At 50.4% G+C, this 24,789-nt stretch overlaps 1 protein-coding gene across 4 annotated transcripts in view; it reads right to left on the bottom strand.

Annotated features, from left to right (window-relative positions):
* Positions 1–24,789, bottom strand: part of NLGN4X (neuroligin 4 X-linked) — a 338,844-nt gene that overhangs the window by 261,928 nt on the left and 52,127 nt on the right. For all 4 annotated transcript variants that reach the window (XM_066250179.1, XM_066250182.1, XM_066250181.1 and 1 more), the window contains exon 4: positions 1,089–1,924. In XM_066250179.1, coding sequence (XP_066106276.1) covers positions 1,089–1,560 — 472 coding nt within the window. In that variant the 5' untranslated portion in view covers positions 1,561–1,924. The remainder of the gene's footprint in view (positions 1–1,088; positions 1,925–24,789) is intronic.

The following is a 24,789-nucleotide window of genomic DNA, read 5'->3' as shown; positions in this document are numbered from 1 at the left end:
GTCTACATGTAGACTAGGAGACATCCCAGTGTGACTAGCATGGGGTTAAGTCGATACACGAAACACTGCAGTTTGTACATATGTTTCTTTTCACTATCGTGTTCTTTAAACAACCACAGGGTCATTCTGTTCAGGCAAGCACACTGTTTCCTAACGTCGCCAGAACCGTGTGACCGTGCACACTGGCTGTTCAATCGCACGGAATGCTGAGAAAAACGAGAGGATCCAAATTTATGGGGAAAAGCTGGATTCCCACCGACAAAATTCAACCATTTTATAAAATACCCCTGGCTTGGGTTATTGAAAACTATCAGTAGTCCCTTTCAAGACTCAAAACAAAGAAAGAAACAAATAAAAAAGCAAAAAAAGAAAAAAAAAAGTACTGAAGTCTTAAACTACTGAAGCAAACGCAACCATTCCTTGAATCTCCAGCTCTCTCTCTCTCTCTCTCGTGAGCGTTGATAACATTCTGAATTCTACCATTTTCAATCGAGTCATCCCTTTCCGGGGACAAGTGACACTCTGTATCAGGGGTCCCCAAACTACAACCCGCCGGCCGCATGTGGCCCATTTATCCGGCCCCCGCCGCAGTTCCGGAAGGGGCACCTCTTTCATTGGTGGTCAGTGAGAGGAGCACATTGACCATCTCATTAGCCTAAAGCATAGTTCCCATTGAAATACTGGTCAGTTCGTTGATTTAAATTGACTTGTTCTTTATTTTAAATAATGTATTTGTCCCCGTTTTGGTTTTTTTACTTTAAAATAAGATATGTGCCGTGTGCATAGGGATTTGTTCATAGTTGGGTTTTTTTTATAGTCGTCCCTCCAACGGTCCGAGGGACAGTGAACTGGCCTCCCTGGGTAAAAAGTTTGGGGACCCCTGCTCTATATACTCTCGGTCCTCATCTGCAAGTCAACCTTACAACCAGGCTAAAAAAGGGCAAGACAGAAAGACAATCGGGTCATCGCTCAGAATACGGACCACCGGCTGGAGGCACGGTCAACACCGTGGAGAAGACACCATCAGGCACATGACGATGACGTTCAACACAGGAGGTGTCTCCTGCGTAGTTAAGCCGAGCACTTACCATCCTCCGTGGGCACGTAGATGTTTAAGTAAAGGCAGTCTTCGCTCTGGTCCTGCACGTAGGTCATCAGAGTATCCAGGTTGGCGGTAAACCACACGGGCAGCATGTCGTGCAGCAGAGACCTCTCGTCCAGGTGCTGGGGACAGACGGCTGCAAACTGGGTGGCGTTCCGCACCCCGGTCCAGGAGGAGGGGGGTTCTGGGGGCTGAAAGCGCCTCTCCCCGGTGGGAGGCGAGGCATAGGGGACCCCCAGGTACTGTTCCACCGGACCCAGAATCTCATTGGGCAACGGCGTTCTCAGCCCCCGGATTTTGCCGTAGTTGGTGCTGACCACGGGATACTGCGCCTGGCCGTCCGCGAGCAGGAACCTGAGGGCCAGCACGGCGACCCACAGCAGGACGTGGGAGTGGGCCATGGCGCACGCCGGGGGGAGGCAGAGCGGCAGCCATAACAGTCCTCTGGGTCTCGACATGGTTCACGGCCACATCCGCGGGCAGCCGTCGGGGGGAGACTCAGGTCCGAGCCGGCCGAGCCGTGGAGCCGGCGCGCAGAGACGACGCCCAAGGGCTTGCTTTCCAGGGAGGAGCCGAGGACGCCGGACAGGCGACGGACGAGGGGCTTGCTAGGGAGCCTTGCAGGCGGGTCATAGACGGGACGCAACGTGAAGCAGCATGCGCCCAGCCATCGTCCCGGGCAGCCCGTGTGGCGAGAGCGGGCGTCCCTTTAATCCCGGAACCAAACTGCGGACAACACGAGGCTCCGAGGAAGGGGTGACCATCCAACTCCTGCCGAGGGTTGATGATGTTTCAGCGACGCTCCGGGGCCAAGCGGGCAGCCTGCAGGGGAAAGAAACAGACAAAAGATAGTGACACTGACCAAAATGACCACTATCCACGCCTCCTCCAGCCTCATGCTGTGGAATTCCTATTCACGGAATCGGCAGCGTCTGCAGATAGCCAGACAGCGAGGTGGAACTTCCTGCGACGTGTCCCATCCCCTCAAAAAAATCCTTCCATCGAGCCCTGGCAGGTTGGCTCAGCGGTGGAGCGTTGGCCTGGCGAGCAGGAGTCCCGGGTTCGATTCCCGGCCAGGGCACACAGGAGAAGCACCCATCTGCTTCTCCACCCCTCCCTCTCTCCTTCCTCTCTGTCTCTCTCTTCCCCTCCCGCAGCCGAGGCTCCATTGGAGCAAAGTTGGCCGGGGCGCTGGGGATGGCTCCGTGGCCTCTGCCTCAGGCGCTAGAATGGCTCTGGATGCAACAGAGCGACGCCCCAGATGGGCAGAGCATCGCCCCCTGGTGGGCGTGCCGGGTGGATCCCGGTCGGGCGCATGCGGGAGTCTGTCTGACTGCCTCCCCGTTTCCAACTTCAGAAAAAAACAAAACAAAACAAAACAAAACAAAAAATCCTTCCGTCGGGAAAGCACTCACTAAGTCTCTGTCGAATGAACAAACAGGTCCCCCCAAACTCATAGGGGTGACGCCAATGCCTGACACAGCGTCTCCCCATTTCACTGTGAGGAACCGGATTGGCCCGTCAGTGCCAGGGCAGCTCCCAGAACACTCTTCCGGAAACACTGAAGATAACTCTCGCGTGCCCAGCAGGAGAGCCGTGGAGCCCTCAGATCTGCATGACAGAGATGAGGGAGGCATTCATCCGGGGACACGGTGGCCTCACGGCGCGTGAATATTTATCAAATGACTCAAAAGAGGCATCAGGTAACAACGAGACTGTCGCCTGGGCACGAACCCCTCTCGGGGGACTCGGTCGCACATGTCTTTGGCATGCTGACATCATCATCGCCTACAATCTCGGCTTCCTTTAAAAAAAACGAGACAAGAAGAGGCAGTCCAAGTCCAAGCTGAAGTCCCTGTCACATGGAGACGTCATTTATAATGAAAAGAGTCGGTAACAGCTGTATCCTGACTTCCACCGGAAACGCTGCCCGTCTCCCAGGGCGAACCCGGCAGCGGAGGGAGAGAGCTTGTGCTGTATCTGAGCGCGGGTCCCCATCAGGGTGGGAAAAGTCACCCACTCAACTTGTCTCGGTGTGAATCACGGGGCTGTTGTGGATCAACTATGGCTCATCTGACCTAACAGGACCCAGGGAGGGACCGCAGTGTATCGTAAATGATGCATTGGGGGTGGAAAACATTTCTTTAGGATGCTTTATTTTTGGGGGGTGGATTTCTTTTTTTTTTTTTTTTAACAGAGAGAGAGAGAGAGAGTCAGAGAGAGGGATAGATAGGGACAGACAGACAGGAACAGAGAGAGATGAGAAGCATCAATCATTAGTTTTTCGTTGGGACACCTTAGTTGTTCATTGACTGCTTTCTCATATGTGCCCTGACCGTGGGCCTCCAGCAGAGCGAGTGACCCCTTGCTCGAGCCAGTGAGCTTTGCTCAAAGCAGATGAGCCTGCACTCAAGCTGGCGACCTTGGAGTCTTGAAGCTGGGTCCTCCGCATCCCAGTCCGACGCTCTATCCACTGCGCCACCGTCTGGTCAGGCTAGGGTGGGGTCCTTTTAAAAAACTGTTTAATTACAGCTGACATTCAATATTATTTTATATTACTGTCAGGTGTACAGCGCAGTGGTTTCAATGGTCCCCTGGAAGGTCAGGAGGCACAAATTTGTATGTGAATATTCATACTACTGCTCCAAGAGTTAAACACCAAATTCTGGGGTGCTAATTGCGTCCGACAGGTGGGAGGGACGTACCTGAGATGGACAGACAAACAGATTAGCCACGTCAGACTTAGCACCGCAACGGCTGGCACCTTCGCTTACATTGTATCTTTAGATGTTTAATTAAGAGCAGGCTCGGTATCATTCCTTCACAACGCCAATTTTAATCAAAAGATACACATCTGTGAAGGTCAGCTCGACGGCTTCATTTCCTGTACGCTGTCAGACGATCTCAGAGTTTAAAACTGAATCTGAGGGAAAAGTATCAAGTGCTGTTTCTCTTTTTTTGTTTTCGGAGGATACGGGGACACTTCCGCCCACACGGTCCACAAAAAAGCAGCGAATTCTGAGAGCAACGTTGTAACGGAGAGAGAGGCCGGCTCGGTCACTCATTCGCCGCCGGGCGATCTCAGTCACCGCTCCGGGCTCCAGCTCCCCAAACAGCACGGTCAGGACAAGGAGGCGGACGGAGTGGCCTCTTCCGCCGCTGACCGTCCCAGGTGCTTCAGAACACGCTACCCCCAAACAGGAGACACGGAAGCCGGTGGGCATGGAAAGCCGTCCCGGGGCGGCGAGAAGGCGTGAGGTCAGGGAGGTCGTCGGGACCGGAGGACGTAGGGGGGGCTCGTGCCGTGAGGGACGGCTGGACTACGTGCGTCTTAACAGCCATCTTCTTAAAAAAATAAAAAGTAGCCTGACCTGTGGTGGAGCAGTGGATAAAGCGTCGACCTGGAAATGCTGAGGTCGCCGGTTCGAAACCCTGGGCTTGCCTGGTCAGGGCACCTATGGGAGTTGATGCTTCCAGCTCCTCCCCCCCTTCTCTCTCCTTTCTAAAATAAATAAAAAATAAAATAAAATAAAAATAAAAAGTAAAAATGCGCCTGGCCACAGCACGGGGAGTGCTTGAGCCCGTGAGGAAGATGTCACCAGGCTGACCCCTGCCCTGAACTGCACAGCTGGACGCAGAGTAGGTGTGAGCTGTGAAATTTCCCCATCGTCATGGAGCCGGTGCCACCAGCTGTGCCGCTCGAACAGCCCCTCCGTCGGCCTCGTGTCTGCCCGGAAGCGGTCACTTCACGGGAGTCTGCCCTTGATCCCCACGTGGAACTGTTCGGTCTGTCAGACCAAACATATCAGCCAGGTATGTATCAGCATACACAGGCGTCTGTTTGCACCTGAACTCTTACCTGTAACTATTATACTTGTGATGGATACAAATAACATATATGTAAATATGTCCGAGTATAGTAACTGTTTAAAATTTACATGAATAATGTGAATATGTAACCCATATACATAATTATATATGTGTAAGTTTTTTTTTAAATAAATTCTTTTTTTTTAAATTTATTTATTAAATTTCATGCAGTGACACTGATAAATCAGGGTACATATGTTGAGAGAAAACATCTCTAGATTATTTTGAGATTTGATTGTGCTGTATACCCCTCCCCCAAAGTTAAATTGTCTTCTGTCACCTTCTATCTGGTTTTCTTTGTGCCCCTCCCCTCCCCCAACCCCTCTCTCCTTCTTCACCCCATCCCCCCTCCCTATATGTCTAAGTTTTTAATATGTATATACAGAGTGTCCGTAAAGACATGGTGCACTTTTGACCGGTCACAGGAAAGCAACAAAAGACGATAGAAGTGTGAAATCTGCACCAAATAAAAGGAAAACTCTCCCAGTTCCATACCTATTCAGTGCAGTTCCATGTGGGCTCACACACAGATTTTTTAGGGCTCCTTAGGTCAGGGGTCCCCAAACTTTTTACACAGGGGGCCAGTTCACTGTCCCTCAGACCGTTGGAGGGCCAGACTATAAAAAAAACTGTGAACAAATTCCTATGCACACTGCACATACCTTATTTTAAAGTAAAAAAACAAAACGGGAACAAATACAATATTTAAAATAAAGAACAAGTAAATTTAAATCAACAAACTGACCAATATTTCAATGGGAACTATGCTCCTCTCACTGACCACCAATGAAAGAGGTACCCATCCAGAAGTGCGATGGGGGCCGGATAAATGGCCTAAGGGGGCCGCATGTGGCCCGCGTGCCGTAGTTTGGGGACCCCTGCCTTATGTAGCTATCCCGTATAGCCTCTACAGACTCGTCACTGACTGATGGCCTACCAGAACGGGGTTTCTCCACCAAACTGCCGGTTTCCTTAATTGATTATCCCACCGAGTCATGTTATTCCTATGTGGTGGCGCTTCGTTATAAACGCGCCGATATTCACGTTGCACTTTGGTCACGGATTCGAATTGAGCGAGCCAGAGAACACACTGAACTTTCCTCTGTACCGTCCACATCTCGACTGGCATGGCCCTGGGCTGCTCCGCTGTATACACGGTGTGACATCATCACCTGCTCATGCGCACATGCTGCCACATCATCCTACAGAAACTGGGAGGGTTTCCCTTTTATTTGGTGCAGATTTCACATTTCTATCGTCTTCTGTTGCTTTCCTGTGACCGGTCAAAAGTGCACCATGGCTTTACGGACACATTGTATATATACATACATACATACACACATACCACACATATGCAAACTAAGAATATACCATGACGTGTGTGTGTGTCTAAACGAACCCAGTGACGTACGGAGTTACTGAGGGTGACAAGGGACACCTTCCCCATTCTCTGAAACACCGCAGGGTGCCGACTGCCACGGCCTTTAGGTAAAGGACAATCAGTGTCACAGACAGACATGGTGCTGATGACAAGGGAAGGGAGGTGACTTTGTAGGGACAGGCGTGAAAACGCTCATCCCCGTGTTAAATATGTGGCGGGCAGTTTGGCGCCGTGGTTAGAAACCCGTGCCCTGGACGGGGGCTGCGTAGACGCAGCCTGACGTGAACTCCGTCAGCCCCGCAGAGAAGGGTGTGCACGTAGGAACGTAGGAATGCCTCCGTTTTCCTACCTATTCAATGGGCGTAGTAACAGGATGTGGCCCTGAGGTATTAGTGCACGTCCTATTGTCTGTGTGTCTGTGTGTGTCTGTGTGTGTGTCTGTGTGTCTGTGTGTGTGTCTGTGTGTCTGTGTGTGTCTGTGTGTGTCTGTGTGTGTGTCTGTGTGTCTGTGTGTGTGTCTGTGTGTCTGTGTGTGTCTCTGTGTGTCTGTGTGTGTGTCTGTGTGTCTGTGTGTGTCTGTGTGTGTGGCTGTGTGTGTCTATGTGTGTCTGTGTGTGTGTCTGTGTGTCTGTGTGTGTCTGTGTGTGTGGCTGTGTGTCTGACTGTGTGTGTCTGTGTTCTGTGTGTGTGTCTGTGTGTGTGTCTGTGTGTGTGTCTGTGTGTGTCTAAGTGTGTCTCTGTGTGTGTGTCTATGTGTCTGTGTGTGTCTGTGTGTGTGTCTGTGTGTGTGTCTATGTGTGTCTGTGTGTGTGTGTGTGTGTGTGTGTAAACTACACGTCTATTTCTGCAGCCCGTATAAATACACAAATGCATAGGTATGTATGTGCACATAGAAACACTCCTCACAACAATCGGGGGGGGGTATGTTATCGCCTCAGAGTCATTGCTCTCTCTCTCTCTTTCTCTTCCCCTCCCACAGCCATGGCTCAATTGGACCGAGTGCATCAGCCCCAGGCACTGAGGAGCCTCCATCTCAGGCACTAAAAATAGCTCAGTTGTGAGCATGGCAGAGCATCGTCCCCAGAGGGGAGTTGCTAGGTGCATCCCATTTGGGGTACATGTGGAACACATCCCCCCTGATTTCTGGGAGCAGTATATTTATATAGAATAAGAAGTTCCCACAAAGAAAGGCTGGCTAATGACACTTGCTGAGTGAGGCTTCCACGAACATAAATATTATGTAAGAGGTATTCCTCTTACATAAATACCACAGAGACACAGAAAATTCCCATCGAAATGTAGTCTGCATTCGTCTTCATGAGCTACCGCTTGTACTTAAGTTACTGTCATTAAAGCAAGGGTGTGTGGCCGTTTCCTCCAAACCCTCACTCCCTCCCCCCCGGTGACCCCCTGGGCTTGTGCAGGATGGATATTAGGACGGAGTGCCTAAGAGAGACATTTAACATTTTGAAATATGTAGACCCTGCCTGGCCAGTTGGCTCAGTAGTAGAGGGTTGGCTTGGTGTGTGGATGTTTCAGATATGATTCCCAGTCAGGACACACAGGAGAAGTGACCATCTGTTTCTCCATCCTTCCCCCTCCTTTCTCTTGCTCTCTCTCTCTTTCTCTTCCCCTCCCACAGCCATGGCTCAATTGGACCGAGTGCATCAGCCCCAGGCACTGAGGAGCCTCCATCTCAGGCACTAAAAATAGCTTAGTTGTGAGCATGGCAGAGCAGCGGCTCCAGAGGGGGGTGGCTGGGTGATTCCCAGTCGGGGTACATGTGGAAGTCTGTCTCTCTATCTCCCCAAATCTCACTGAGAAAAGAAGAAAAACATATTTTTGGATATCTACAGAAACCTGTGCGTAAAGGGATCTGTGAGAGAACACTGCAGGGCCTGGGCACTGAGACTGGAGACGGTGAATACAAGCCTACAGAGATTTATAGAGAGTGGGCAAGGTGACCACACAGGGACATTCAGGTTACGTCCGAGTCCAGCGGGCGACAAACTCATTAGTCAATAGCCTGACCAGGCGGTGGCACCGTGGATAGAGTGTTGGACTGGGATGCAGAGGACCCAGGTTCGAGACCCCAAGGTCACCAGCTTGAGCACGGGCTCATCTGGTTTGAGCAAAGCTCATCAGCTTGGACCCAAGGTCACTGGCTTGAGCAAAGGGTTACTCGGTCCGCTGCAGCCCCACGGTCAAGGCACATGTGAGAAAGCAATCAGTGAACAACTAAGGTGTCGCAACGAAAACTGATGATTGATGCTTCTCATCTCTCTCCATTCCTGTCTGTCTGTCCCTATCTATCCCTCTCTCACTCTCTGTCTGTCCCTGTAAAATAAAAATAAAATAAAAATAAAAACTCATTAGTCAACAGAGCCAAATATCAACAGTACAACGACTGCAATTTCTTTTGAGAGCCAAATTTTTTAAACTTAAACTCTATAGCAGGGGTCCCCAAACTTTTTACACAGGGGGCCAGTTCACTGTCCCTCAGACCGTTGGAGGGCCAGACTATAAAAAAAAACTATGAACAAATCCCTTTGCACACTGCACATATCTTATTTTAAAGTAAAAAAAAAAACGGGAACAAATACAATATTTAAAATAAAGAACAAGTAAATTTAAATCAACAAACTGACCAGTATTTCAATGGGAACTATGGGCCTGCTTTTGGCTAATGAGATGGTCAATGTCCGGTTCTGTATTTGTCACTGCTAGCCGTAACAAGTGATATGACGCACTTCCAGAGCCGTCACCAGAAGTAGTACTGTACGTGAGCGACGCCGCGCTTTGCGGTGGTCTCACTGACCACCAATGAAAGAGGTGCCCCTTCTGGAATGCGGCAAGGGCCGGATAAATGGCCTCAGGGGGCCGCATATGGCCCGTGGGCCGTAGTTTGGGGACCCCTGCTCTAAAGGGAGGTACATTCCTTATCGAGCTAGCGTTGTCCGACTCCAAGCGACCTTGGGTCAGAGACCACCGCGGACGGATAGAGCGACAGGGCAGAGACAGGGTCCTCCGTCACGGTGACAGCGTGAAAAGCAAGAGGAAAAGAGAAGGAAGGACGTCAGACCGGACCCGGACGGGAAAGGCAGAGAGACTGGCTCAGTCAGGCTTCCCGACACCCTCCTTAGCTGACCCGCTGTTGGGGTCACCCACGGTAACCCCCTGCCAACAGCTCCGCCCACATGTCCCAACAGCAAACTTCCTACGTGCGCCCTCCGCTACCCCGAGGTTATTCTGCCTGCAGAACTGTCATCAAGGAGAGAGAGTGCGTCTTGCGTTTTTCCCTTGGACACGGTCATCAAAAGGGTGGAGGCATCTCGGACCCTTGACCGGCTGCGGACAAGTTCAAAGAAAGCTAACACGAATTACAGGTATTGGTCGACTTACGACCTATGCAACTTACGACCACAATCGCTAGTCACGACTGCTCCGCGTCTGGCAGCGCAAGCGTTGCCCAGCTGGGCGTACGTAAGACAGTGAGGATCAGCTTCCGGCAGCACTACCGTCTCCACATGCTCCGTTTCAACTGTTATCCCAGACTCGGTACCGCAATTTGTGTTTTGTGTCTTAGGTTTTTTCATCCAACCCCTCCCAAGATGTCTACCAAGAGGAAATTGTCTTTGCCAATATTAAACCAGTTGTACTAGTAATGCAGTGTTTTACTTAAACCTGACGAATGTAAAAATAAGAAGCAAAATGGCCTGACCTGTGGTGGCGCAGTGGATAAAAGTGTTGACCTGGAATACTGAGGTCGCCGGTTCAAAACCCTCGGCTTGCCCAGTCAAGGCACATATGGGAGTTGAAGCTTCCTGCTCCTCCCCTTCTTCTCTCTCTCTCTCTCTCTCTCTCTCTCCCCCCCACTAAAATGAATAAATAAATAAAAATAATTTTTAAAAAAGAAACAAAATGGTGTAGAGATGATACAAATGGCATAATATGAACAAAGAAAATTATGATATATAACAATAATGAAAGAAAACTATGATAAAATATGACTTCAAGATTTTTATAACAACATCTCACAGTACTGTACATACAGCCTGCTCAAGTTATGACCACATCGTGTTACGACCGGTCTGTCGGACCCAATCGTGGTCGTAAGTCGAGCACTAGCTGTATAGAGAAAGGATTCAATCCAGTCCCACAGGCTTCGACGAGGAGTCTCAGATGGCTGACACACCCACCTCCGTGCGGCATACAAGGCTTCCTCACCTCTGGAAGGCGGGCAAAAAATACTCCCGATTGGCAAAAAGAAATACTTCTAAGACAGTGGAAAATTAGAGGACTTTTCCGGCCGAGGAACCCCGCCACAGTGAGTAAACAGAGACAAGTCCGTCCATAAGCAGCAGAAGGTGACGTAGCGCTCAGATGTTAGACGTGCCTGGACCTCACCCCGTCTTCAGGGTGGGTCTGCAGACGCGTGGCTGGAGGTCTGGACAAGGCGGTTCCCGGGGACAAGCTCTGCGGACCCTCGAGTGGGACACTAGCTCGCGTGACCATGGTAAGGCTGTCCTTGCAGGTCTTGAAGAAGTGGCTTTGAACCTGCTTTCTGTAGGGTCTGCTAATGAACTGTGTGCAGTGTCCACAGTGGGGGGTGGGGGGTCGCCTTCAGAATGTTTTCCGAGACAGCGCCCATGACCCAAGGACCAGCTCCATCTCACAGACCCAGCTGCAGCTCCACACTCTTCCCCTGAGACTTGTATCCCATTGGCTTCTGGGGTTCTGGGGTTCTTCTCCTTGTAGGGTGCTCCCTTTGAGAAGGAAGACCCCCCCATACGAAGGGACATTGCAATTTCCCCTCCCATGTGCCTCTGACCACTGACTCGACTGTCTCATCCAAGCACGTGGTCCTCTTCTCTCTGAGCCACTCACATTTCAAAAGAAAAACTCGCCTAACCAGGCGGTGGCGTAGTGGATAGAGCATCGGACTGGGATGTGGAAAGACCCAGGTTTGAGACCCCAAGGTCGCCAGCTTGAGCGCGGGCTCATCTGGTTTGAGCAAAGGCTCACCAGCTTGGACCCAAGGTCGCTGGCTGGAGCAAGGGGTCACTCGGTCTGCTGGAGTCCCACGGTCAAGGCACATATGAGAAATCAATCAATGAACAACTAAGGAACCACAACAAAGAATTGATGCTTCTCATCTCTCTCCCTTCCTGTCTGTCTGTCCCTCTCTCTCTCTCTCTCTCTCCCTCTCTCTCTCTGTCTCTGCCATGAAAAACAACAGTTTAAAAATAAAGAAAAAGGAACTTGAGATACGAAATGCATTTCTAATCCCAGATGTATAGGACTCGTTAGCGAACGCACGTTTTCCCGTGAAATATGGAAAAATTAATGGAGGAAGGAGGCAACATGTCAGGAGAAGTTCGACTTCCTGAATCCATCACTGGCGGCTCTGTGCCAAGAGGGAGTCTGCATTTAGCACAAAACAGACGGACAAACAGAACAGAGACAGACTCACAGACACAGAGCACAGACGGATATGGTCACCAGAGGGGAGGGATGTTGGGGGTCTGGGTGACCAAGGGGAAGGGAACGAGAAGCCCAGGTGGATGGTCACCAGAGGGGAGGGACGTTGGGGGTCCGGGTGACCAAGGAGAAGGGACTGCGAAGCCCAGGTGGATGGTCACCAGAGGGGAGGGACCTTGGGGGTCTGGGTGACCAAGGAGAAGGGAGCGAGAAGCACAGACGGGCAGTCACAGCACAATCACAGGACGTCACATCCAGCACAGGGCCAGAGAGGCAGTCACATGGTCATCACTACGGATGGGGCCAGGTGTCAGTGGACATATCAGGGGAACATTTTGTAAAGTGTTTATATATAATTGTCAGATCACTATGCCATCCATGCGCCTGAAATCAGCCTAATTATTCAATATCAAATATACCTGGGCTTGCCTGGTCAAGGCACATATGGGAGTTGATGCTTCCAGCTCCTCCCCCCCCCCTTCTCTCTCTCTGTCTCTCCTCTCTCTCTCTCTCTGTCTCTCCCTCTCCTCTCTAAAAATTAATAATAAATAAATTAAAAATCATGAAAAAAAATTCTGTAAAAAAAAATAAAGATCATTAATGGTTCTCAAATATAATTGGGAAAAAAAAGTGAGAATGACAAAAGCAGCAAGCAGACACAAAAAAAAGAAACCGTGGAGAATTTCGGGACGGACAGACTCGGGGGACAAGGGTCACCTCGTTGTTTCTGCACCCCTGCCCTGCCCACTGCACCCCACGCCCCGTTTCTAAGAGAAAATGTCACAGGGCACTCGAGGTTTCATCAGCTCGAGAACGCCTGGGAACCAACAGCAAAAAAAACCCCAAACGCCAAGAGGGCAGGTCCACATTTCTCGGGTGGCCTCTGCCCTGTCCCGTGCCCCTGCTGAACCCCGATAAAATAAAACGCCCCTGACTTTCCTTCAGGAGATCTGTGGGGAGATGCCTTCCCCAGAGTCCCCTTGTTCTGTCATCGAAAAGGATATAAAAAGGTTGATTCTCCCCACCCACCCTGCTCCCCTTACGGTCATAGGATGTCACAGATTTTTTTTTTCTTTTCTTTTCTTTCTTCTTGCAATTAACGCTTCCCTATTTTGGGGAGCTCCTGAGAAGACCTCTTCTTTCTGTCTGGCCTGTCCCTGCCAACCCAATTAAACCCAGTGACAACCTCGGCCACCACTGGGCCAGCTCCCCACGGGTGATTATCCCTGAGAGAGCCGGCGTCTCAAGTTCTTGTCATGTGGGGCGCACGCCAGATGGTTTCCCTGGGAGTATGTTCACACACACACCCATGCACACAGACACACACACATACACACACACACACAATATTGATATTAACTTGTCACCTGGCGAATTCTCCACCGTTGAACTCCATCAGAAGGCAGCGTGCCATTTTAAGACAACGTTCCCGGCCCTGACTGGTTGGCTCAGTGGTAGAGCGTCGGCCTGGCGTGCGGAAGTCCCAGGTTCGATTCCCGGCCAGGACACACAGGAGAGGCGCCCATCTGCTTCTCCACCCCTCCCCCTCTCCTTCCTCTCTGTCTCTCTCTTCCCCTCCCGCAGCCAAGGCTCCACTGGAGCAAAGTTGGCCCAGGCGCTGGGGATGGCTCCTTGTCCTCTGCCCCAGGTGCTAAAATGGCTCTGATTGTGGCACAGCGACGCCCCAGATGGGCAGAGCATCGGCCCCTGGTGGGCATGCCGGGTGGATCCCGGTCGGGCGCATGCGGGAGTCTGTCTGACTGCCTCCCCTTTTCCAACTTCAGAAAAATACAAAGAAAAAAAAAGACAACGTTCCCAGAGTCATCCTGGTGTAACTTACAACATCCTAGGACCGCGGGCTGGTTCTGCCCCAAGCGCTTTTCAAAACAATGGATATAAAATCATCGGCTTCTACGAAGTATGTCCTTGGAATTAATAAGGTCATTAGGAACACACGGAGAATTTGTGGCCACCCAGAGAGTGTGTCAGTAAATGAACTTTGATACCTACCTATCAGTCTGTCTGTCTATCTATCTATCTATCTATATATCTATCTATCTATCTATCTATCTATCCATCTATCTACTATTCATCTATATCTCTATCATTCCATTATCTATCATCTATCTTATCATCTCTATCTATCAATCTATCCATCTGTCTCTATCTTCTATCTATCTATCTATCTATATCTATCTATCATCTATCAGTCTATCTATCTCTCTATTATCTATATATCTTTCATCTATCTACGTCTGTCTATATATCTCTATCTATCATCTGCATATCTATTTATGCATCTATCTATCTATCATCTATATATCTATCCATCTATTTACTATTCATCTATCTCTCTATCTATGATCTATCAGTCTATCTATCATCTCTCTATCATCTGTCTTATCATCTATCTATTTATCTATCATCTATCAATCTATCATCTGTCTCTATCTTCTATCTATCATCTACATATCTATCTATGCATCTATCAGTCTACCTCTCCATCTATCTATCTCTCTCTCTGTCTATATATCTACTTCTATCTATATATCTATTTCTCTATCTATCTATCTACCATCTACCTACCCATCTATCATCTACCTATCTACTTATCTACCTATGTATCTATCCATGTATCATCTACCTATCTACCTATCATTTACATTATCTATCATCTATCTATCTACCTACCTAGCATCTACGTATCTATCTGTGCATCTATCAGTCTATCTACCTTTCTGTAATCTATGTGTCCATCTATCATCTATCTGCTTGTCTATCTATCTATCTGTTTATCATCTATCACTCTATCCATCTATCTTTATCTACTTCTCTCTCCATATAGATGGTTTCCCAATATTTTTAGAGACGACATAAAAATTAAAAGCACCCTTCAAAGAGGCCATTTGGACATTTGATTTTATGACATCAATCGAGAGTTCGCAGAAACGCCCACAAGGAACATCAAAGATTCATCGGCTGTAAGGACACTCTGAAAGAGAGAAAACCCAGGAAGCCCGCGCTCAGAAAAGCTGGGGACAGAAAACAGGAAGAGACAGCACAGAGACTCAGCGCCTCGTTAGACGAGCGCCCTTTTCTTGGAAAGGGGAGGTTTGGGGGGTGATCAGAAGGAAGATTGGGGCAGGACCAAAGGCAGGGATTTCCAGCAGAGAGGGGGACAGACAGTGCCGTTCTACAGAAATCCGTACTTTGAGAGAGAGAGAGTCGAGGGTAAGGTCATGTCCGGGAGCCGGTTCTCAAAGTCATCACTGCACAGAGGATAAGGAGTTAGCCTCCTGATGATAAGAGGGGTGGGCAGAAGGAGTGGACTAGGACAGCAGTGGGGAGTTTGTCGGGGGGGACAGGGGTCGGTGGACGAAGGTCATGGGGGGATAGATGATGATGAACAGAGAGGTAACTTGTGGAGGGATGATCATGACGTACAGCAGGAGTTGGGAACCTTTTTGGCTGAGAGAGCCAGGAACGCCACATATTTTAAAATGTCATTCCGCGAGAGCCATACAATGACCCGTGTACGTGACACATCATCCAATAAAAATGTGGTGTTGTCCCGGAGGACAGCTGTGATTGGCTCCAGCCACCCGCAACCATGACCATGAGCGGTAGGAAATGAATGGATTGTAATACCTGAGAATGTTTTCTATTTTTAAGGTTATCATTTTTTTTATTAAAGATTTGTCTGCGAGCCAGAGGCAGCCATCCAAAGAGCCACATCTGGCTTGCGAGCCATCGGTCCCCGACCCCTGCCTTACAGTGAACAGATGATGAGACGCAGAATTGAGCACCTGAAACCGGGAGCATCTTCTTCACCAATGTCACCCCCGAATCAATTCTATATATTTTTTAAAAGCCTCAAATAGAAAGGTTTGTATAACCCCCCAGCTTCGCACTGAAGAATGCAGAGACCTGCCATGGGTCTGAGGAGAGATGCGGAGTCTTTGCTAAAACAACAGCCAACGCACACGGCTGGGACCGTCACACTCCTCACGACAGAAGCGTGGGGAATGCAGGATCCCAGTGGGAAGAGCGTCTGGCTGCCATGGGAGTGTCCTGGACCCCCCAGCACCCCACACACACACACACATTTCCAACCAGGTAATGATGTCCCCCGCCCTTGAGTTAAAGGACCTCATGGAATCGGACCAGCCCAAGGGCACCGACGACCTCTCAGGGAGGGGCGGGGGGTGCCCACTCAGCCTCCCTGCCCAGGAAATGCCACGGGAGAGAATTCCATGGAATCCCCCCTCCCGGGCAGCCCCAGAAACACACGAGGGAGAAGTCGCAACAATCCGATCAGAACGGGGCCATTCAGCACGCACAATGGGCGCTGTGAGCCGCCGCCTGCAGAACAAGAACGTTCTGTGACTTTTGCCTAAAAGACAAAGAGGCTCAACCACCAGCAAAAGGGAAGCTTTTTTTCTTTTTTTCTTCAGAGAGCGAGGAGACATTAGGTCATTTTTTAAGCAATTACAGCCTTTTGTATCAAGAACACAGCAGATAATAAAGTGAAGGGGAAAAAGGGAACGGAAGGAAAACGGAGGCACGGTTGAGTTTTTTTAATCAAATTAAATATAATTAATCAAAAGTAATTTTATTTATTCATTTAGAGAGCAGAGAGAGTGAGAGAGAGAGAGAGAGAAGGGGGGAGGAGCAGAAAGCATCAACTCCCATCTGTGCCTTGACCGGGCAAGTGCAGGGTTTTGAACCGGCAACCTCAGCGTTCCAGGTCGACGCTTTTACCCACTGCGCCACCACAGGTCAGGCTCGCGTTTTGTTTTTGAGTGGAAGGGACTGTATGCAGAGGCAAAGACACACCAGAAGGAATGTTAAATTCAAGCCATAACGGCTGGCTCTCCAAGGCTGCCGTGCGTCAGAAAAGAAAAAAAAAAAAAGCGTGGGGACAGTTGAACCCATCTCAGTGCCCCGGCGGCGGTCCCCTGAATCGACTGAGCCAGGACCTTCGGGGGCACGGGGAACAGGCATTGGCATTTATGAAACTTCCCAGGTGGATGAATGCGAGGGTCGTCCAGGTCAGGAAAACAGAATGCTGGCTGGCGATGAGCATGCCCGCCCACCCAAAAGACAACGGTGTTTTCCATTCTATTAGAAAAATCGTGTTTCAACTGGAGAGAGACAGGCGTGCAGGCTTGAAGTCCCAACTGCAAGGATTGTTTAAATCAGGGGTCTCAAACTCAACTCAGCATGTGGGCCGCAGAGCAAGATCACAGCTGTTTGGCGGGCCGCACTAGGTCTAAAAAAGCCAACTGTTACGCAACACTTTTCTCACTGCAGTTGAAAACAAAAAAAAAAATCAGTACAACAAGCACAATCGTACATGCAGTTTACTCAGTGTCACAAAACGACCAGAAACTGTAGTTCGCATCACAACTGCTGTTAACTAAGCTAATATCTAGCTAGGATGCTAGAGAAATGAAAAATACAAGTAGGCCCCTAGGCTTACTTAATTTTATCCAAAATATTTTGAACTTCGTGGATTAGTCTGCGGGCCGCACAAAATTGTTCGGCTGCGAGTTTGAGACCCCTGGTTTAAACAGCAACGGCAACATCCCAGAGAAAGCCCCTGCACCCCGTCCTGAGGGCGTAAGGCCACCTTCCACAGAGGGGAAACACGTGCAGGTCATTCAGCTTGTCTGCTCCTAACAGGCGACACCTCCCAGTTCTGAACAGTGTGTTAAGCTCCCTTTTCCCCGACAGAAGAGTTTTTGGCATGATCTAAACAATGATCTGTGGGCAACCACCACCCCGTCTGCCTCTTCCGTTCAGAATTCCCAATAGCTTGATGGCGCTGCTGTGGTTATGTCGCTCCTGAGTGTCAGCACGATCGGAATCGTCCAATTAACAACGGCCACGCTAGTACGGAGCGTGGCGCCCTGCTCCGTTCTCTCGTTTCCGTAGGGTGCGCGATGCAAAAAAGACTGTGAAAAGTGTAGTGCAGAAAGCAATAAATAGACTTGTCCTTGAGAGCAGGGGAATTCCATCTGGCAACAACAACAACAACGACGTACACTAAATCCCCAAGTTACAATCCTCCGACTGGCGTACAACTCGTTCTCACGCACGGAGCACCATCAGGGCTGTGGGTCATCAACCATACTTGGACATCCGTGAAGACGGTCTCCCAGAGTCACTCAACTCCCCTGGCAAAGAACTAACCTAACAGAACGAGAGCAGCAGAGGAGGACAGCGTTTAGGGAAGAAAACGGGGACCGTGAAACTCCAGAACCGAGCAAGTTTTCTCGGAAAGAGTCAGCTGATGCTTTTTGTCTCGTTGAAGCAGGAATGGCAACGTTAGAGGAGCAAGATCCTGACACAGAGAGGTTCACATCCAAGTCTACCGTACGGTCACCGAGGACCTACGATGCCACAGGGCCGTTCATGACGAGGAAAAGAAAAGCCGTGTGTGCACCTCCCTGATGCCTACAGTTCAGGACTCCGCGTCCAGCAGCAGAACCAGACCTGGCTCTCTAACACCTGTCCCAGCCTCTCCAACAAGTCTGTCATCGTCTGCATCACCCAAGATTGACTAGGGGTCTATTGGAACACAGTTAAGTATCTATAGGCACAGGAAGGTAAAAATAAACCCTAGGTGAAGACAGACATCTGTCTAAGTGGTATTTCATAGGTCAAGGCATCAGTTCCAACCTCCATAGAAGTTCCACTTGAGAACAAAACTGACAGAACCCACGCCACGCATAACCTGGGACTTCCTGTGTCTCCTCGGACTCACAGACCTTCTCAGGCCCTTCAGTATTCTGTACAAAACTTGCTGTCACTTGGCCCTGGCCGGTTGGCTCAGCGGTAGAGCGTCGGCCTGGCATGCGGGGGACCCAGGTTCGATTCCCGGCCAGGGCACACAGGAGAAGCACCCATTTGCTTCTCCACCCCCACCCCCTCCTTCCTCTCTGTCTCTCTCTTCCCCTCCCGCAGCGAGGCTCCATTGGAGCAAAGATGGCCCGGGCGCTGGGGATGGCTCCTTGGCCTCTGCCCCAGGTGCTAGAGTGGCTCTGGTCGCGGCAGAGCGACGCCCCGGAGGGGCAGAGCATCGCCCCCTGGTGGGCAGAGCGTCACCCCTGGTGGGCGTGCGGGGTGGATCCCAGTCGGGCGCATGCGGGAGTCTGTCTGACTGTCTTTCTCTGTTTCCAGCTTCAGAAAAATACAAAAAAATAAATAAATAAGTAAATAATAAAATAAAATAATCTCTTAGCAGTTGGTGCCCTATGATTTGAGAATCCCATTCTAAGAACTCACCACAGACATGGTATTGATTTTAAAAAAGACCTAGTCAAGATGATCGGTACTCACTCTAAGCACACTGCAGTAAAACGCTTCAAGTACAAGATGACATTACCACGCAGAACATTTTAAAAAATAACAACTGCTTACTTTCAGATTGATCCTCCCCCAGGAATTGAATTGGAAGCATGTATTTGTTATATATATATATAACAATTTAAAATATATATATATATTTTAAATGCAGCTTAGGGTAACTCATGAAAGGAATCCGATGAGTGCCTGCTTTTCATTCACTAACGACAACAGGCTCTGAGGCCAAGACTCACGATGACAGAGACTAAAAGAACGCCGGTGAGAAACATTCCGCTCTGTAGCTGAGAAGTTTCCGCTGTTTTGAAGTTTGTCTCCCTCACGAATCGGCAGCTTTCGAAAGGGGAGGACGTAACGAGGAGGCTTGGTAGCTTGGGGCAGTCCGGTTCTTAACTTCACGGGCGGGCCACCTGCGTCCTCATGCCTGGCCGGATTATATACACGCTGACCTTCCTCCCAGCACAGCCCAGCATCGGCAAGCCAACCCATTTACCCCTAAAAGGACGAGACACACGACATCGTCCCCAGGAAGGTGGACGTTTTCCAAGCAGCCAACACGGTCATCCATCCAGAAGAGCCCATGACAAAGACGTCAATGCTCAGTAATGTATAGTGTCCCGTGCACAGAGAGGTGAGCAGAGCCAATTCCGGGGGTGCAGGGGGGTTAACATCTCTGGAATCGACATTCCACTGCTTCCCACTTGCTGTGACCGACAGAAAACGTCGTACGACAGAGCCTGTCTCTTCTTATGCACAGGTTCATGAAATCCGAGGCTCCCTAGAGCTCCGTCCGTGAGTCGTGACTCCGGTGAATCACGCACGGCCTTCACGTATGGGCTGAAGAGACAGACGCAGGTATGTGGACCCGTCCAATGTGACTGGCCCAGTGCGGGCGGCTCAGCCAGGACTGGACGCTCTGCCGACTAGTGTCCAACAAGGACCCGTTCTGCCTCCTGTTAAAATACTGCGCCGCACCCTGGCCAGATAGCTCGGTTACAGCATTGTGCCAGACCACAGAGGTGGTCGGTTCGATCCCCGGTCACGGCACATACAGGAATAGAATGATGTTCCCCTCTCTCTCTCTCCTTTCTCTCTCACTCACTCTCTCTCCCTCTCTCTCTACCTCTCTCTCACTCTCTCAATCTCTCTCTCCCTCTCACTCTCTCACTCACTCTCTCAATCTCTCTCTCTCCCTCTCACTCTCTCTCTCTCACTCTCTCAATGTCTCTCTCTCCCTCTCACTAACTCTCACTCTCTCTCCCTCTCACTCACTCTCTCTCTCCCTCTCTCTCTCTCACTCTCTCCCTCTCTCTCCCCCTCTCTCTCCCTCTCACTCACGCTCTCAATCTCTCTCTCTCCCTCTCTCTTCCTCTCTCCCCCTCTCTCTCCCTCTCACTCTCTCAATCTCTCCCTTCCTCTCTCCCTCTCTCTCTCCCTCTCTCTTCCTCTCTCCCCCTCTCTCTCCCTCTCACTCTCTCAATCTCTCTCTCTCCCTCTCTCTCTCCCTCTCTCCCCCTCTCTCTCCCTCTCACTCACGCTCTCAATCTCTCTCTCTCCCTCTCTCTTCCTCTCTCCCCCTCTCTCTCCCTCTCTCCCTCTCATTCACTCTCTCAATCTCTCCCTCCCTCTCTCTCCCTCTCTCTCTCTCTCTCCCTCTCACTCTCTCAATCTCTCTCCCTCTCTCTCCCTCTCACTCACGCTCTCTCTCCCTCTCTCTCTCCCTCTCTCCCTCTCACTCTCTCAATCTCTCTCTCTCTCTCTCGTCTCTCGCTCTCCTGCATTAAGCCAACGTGGACTGTGTCTCCCTCCCACATGCCGTGCCCGGGCTGGGTCCGGGGTGGGTGACGTGACCCTGTCCGCTGGCAAGGGCACACAGAGGACCCCGCAGAAGTTCACGTCAGGCCATGATGACCACGGCACCGGTCCAGGGCACTTGTCTTGTTCATGCGGACTTGGGGGGCGGGGCTAGTGCCTCACACAAGTCCTGGGCGTCACCCCCAGGTCACGCCGCAATAAATTAATACGCGGGAGCGGAGGGGAAAACGTTTCCACGGTGACCATGCAGAGAGAAGGAAGGCGGGTGTGGTGAAGGCAGGTTTTCAGACAAAAGCTACCCCCCCCCCCGTCTGGACCTGAAACGTCCTTGGCTGACGTTGACGGAGGGCCCACCACTCAGCGAGGGGACTTCCAACCTCCGGCCGGAGGAAGACAGGAGGACGACCCACTCAGAGGGCGGGCGCGTGCTGAGTCAGAGCCACCCGGCACACACACACAGTAGGGAGCTCACTGTTTTGTTTTGTTTTTTTTTGTATTTTTCTGAAGCTAGAAACCGGGAGAGACAGACAGACTCCCGCATGCACCCGACCGGGATCCACCCGGCACGCCCACCAGGGGGCGATGCTCTGCCCCTCCGGGGCGTCGCTCTGCAGTGACGAGAGCCACTCTAGCGCCTGGGGCAGAGGCCAAGGAGCCATCTCCAGCGTCCGGGCCATCTTTGCTCCAATGGAGCCTCGGCTGCGGGAGGGGAAGAGAGAGACAGAGAGGAAGGAGGGGGAGAGGGGTGGAGAAGCAGATGGGCGCTTTCCCTGTGTGCCCTGGCCAGGAATCGAACCCAGGACTTCTACACACCAGGTCGACGCTCTACCACTGAGTCAACCAGCCAGGGCCGAGCTCACTGGTTTTAAAGACAAAGGCACCCTTTCTGCAAACGTTGGGTGAGCAGAGTAAAAATGGCGAGAACGGCTAATGCATCGCGAAGAGTCCCCGTCTTGGAGATGACGAGACAGGTGATCAGGAAAATGACACAGCCAGTCAGGAGGGTCTCCCGCGGTCAGCTGGCTCATAGCCACACCCCATCCCTACCCAGCGGACACTCATTGTAATCCACCACTGGAACAGCCAGAGGCCACCCGCGTGAACACGCGTGTCACCCGCAGCTCCTCTGTTTTATGTCGGTGGCCATGGACTCCGTCCCTGGTCCATATAAATGTTGCAGGTAAAATTGCAGGTTCCTCCCAAACCCGGCTCATGCAGGCATCCCAGATTTCAGCTCCTGAACCCCTGCTCTGCATTTAAGAGATTCTAGAAAAGAAAGACGCGAATAGAATTCCAGATACAGAAGCACGTGCGTCTATTATTAATAATCATTTGTTATACAGTGTGTCCGTAAAGTCATGGTGCACTTTTGACCGGTTACAGGAAAGCAATAAAAGACGATAGAAATGTGAAATCTGCACCAAATAAAAGGAAAACCCTCCCAGTTTCATACCTATTCAGTGCAATTCGATGTGAGCTCATGCACAGATTTTTTAGGGCTCCTTAGGGAGCTATCCCGTGTAGCCTCTACAGACTCGTCACTGATGGATGGCCTACCAGAACGGGGTCTCTCCACCAAACTGCCGGTTTCCTTCAACTGCTTATCCCACCGAGTCATGTTATTCCTATGTGGTGGCGCTTCGTTATAAATGCGCCGATATTCACGTTGCACTTTGGTCACGGATTCGAATTGAGCGAGCCACAGAACACACTCAACTTTCCTCTGTACCGTCCACATCTCGACTGGCATGGCCGTGGGCTGCTCCGCTGTATACACGGTGTGCTGTCATCATCTGCGCATGCGCACATGCTGCCACCTCATCCTACAGAAACTGGGAGGGTTCTCCTTTGATTTGGTGCAGATTTCACATTTCTATCGTCTTCTGTTGCTTTCCTGTGACCGGTCAAAAGTGCACCGTGACTTTACGGACACATTGTGTAACGATACGCGTGACTCATTTCCCAGTCTCCGACTACGCACCGCCTTTGCGCACCCCAAAGGGCAGTGCCCTAACGTAGGGACAGAAAAACTTGCTGTAAAGGGTCCTAGTGCTTCAGACATTACACGTGGCCGGCCATATGGTCTCCGGCACAATCGTTCAGCTCAGACACTGGCGTGGCAAAAGAGCCACACACAAAGATACAAATCCACACACAAAATTGCCAAGGCTAGTGTCTGGCTGTTGCGGTGAAACTCTCCTTATAAAATCAGATGACCTGCCCGCAAGCCACAGCTGGCTCACATCACGGTCATTGGCTCAGAGCTGAGTTTGTTTTACCTCATCCAGAAAGCAGACAGAATCGGCTTACGCCTATAACTTGTAAACAGCGCCAGGTGATCTATTTCACTATTAACTACAGCTGCTAATTTTTCTCCCATTCCAGTCAGAAATATATCCTTTTGGCAGAAAATCAGCATTCAACTGGAAGGTAAAATAAGCAGGCTGCTGTTAGTAGAATAAAAACATTAGGGGATTGGGGAATACCTTTTTTCTCTTGTTTTTCAAGTGAGAGGATGGGAGACACAGAAAGGAAGACTTCCACATGCGCCCCGACCGGGATGCACTGGGCAACCCCCATCTGGGGCCGATGCTCGCAACCAAGCTATTTTTAGCACCTGAGGTGGAGGCTCTATGAAGCCATCCTTAGCACCTGGGGCTGATGCGCTCGACCAACTGAGCCATGGCTGCGGGAGGCGAAGACAGAGACAGAGAGAAAAGGGGGAGGAGGAGAAGGATGGAGGAGCAGACGGGCGCTTGTCCTGTGCGCCCTGACTGGGAATCAAACCCGGGAAGTCCGCACGCTGGGCCAACCCTCTACCACTGAGCCAACCAGCCGGAGCCCGGGTTTGGGGAATATTTAAAAAAGAAAACAACCCAGGGTTCCCTCAAACAGATTCTTTCCATTTTTCATGATTACACTTACAGTTACGTTCTTTATTACATTTATACATTTTATAGTGCTATATATTAGGTTCCATCTAAGGTTACTGCAGGACGTTGATGAACATACCTATCCCGTGTCCCTCGGATCCACATGATATTGAGTGAAACTGGAGACTCGTCTGAAAACGAGCTCAGAACTCGGCATGAACAAGCGATCGGGACGCTCAGTTACGCGCCCCGAGGAGAACCCCAATCACCAGACTCTTCAACCTGCTAACAAAGTTGGTTTCCAGGAAACACCGCACACCCTGATTTCCGCTGTACGGCTTCCCTAAACTAGACACCCCTAGTTTAACGCTTGCCCGAGAAATGAAAGTCACGGTCTCAGCAGTGTCAGGACAGGACCTTTCCATGGTCATCAGTTTCTTTTTTCATATCCGGACTTATTTTTTCTTAACTTTTATTGAATTTATTGGGGACACTATGGTTAATAACACAGTATATAGAACAGGGGTCAGGAAACTTTTTGGCTGAGAGAGCCATGAACGCCACATATTTTAAACTGTCATTCCGTGAGAGCCATATAACGACCCGTGGACGTGACGCATCATCCAATAAAAAAATGTGGTGTTGTCCCGGAGGACAGCTGTGATTGCTCCAGCCACCCGCAACCATGAACATGAGCGGTAGGAAATGAATGGATTGTGATACATGAGAATGTTTTCTATTTTTAACATTGTTATTATTATTTTTTCTTTTTTTCATTTTTCTGAAGCTGGAAACAGGGAGAGACAGACAGACAGACTCCCGCATGCGCCTGACTGGGATCCACCCGGCACGCCCACCAGGGGCTACGCTCTGCCCACCAGGGGGCGATGCTGTGCCCC

The sequence above is a fragment of the Saccopteryx bilineata genome, chromosome X (assembly GCF_036850765.1).
Source record: "Saccopteryx bilineata isolate mSacBil1 chromosome X, mSacBil1_pri_phased_curated, whole genome shotgun sequence".
In the NCBI taxonomy this organism is placed as follows: domain Eukaryota; kingdom Metazoa; phylum Chordata; class Mammalia; order Chiroptera; family Emballonuridae; genus Saccopteryx; species Saccopteryx bilineata.
This window is presented reverse-complemented; position numbering and strand designations above follow the sequence as displayed.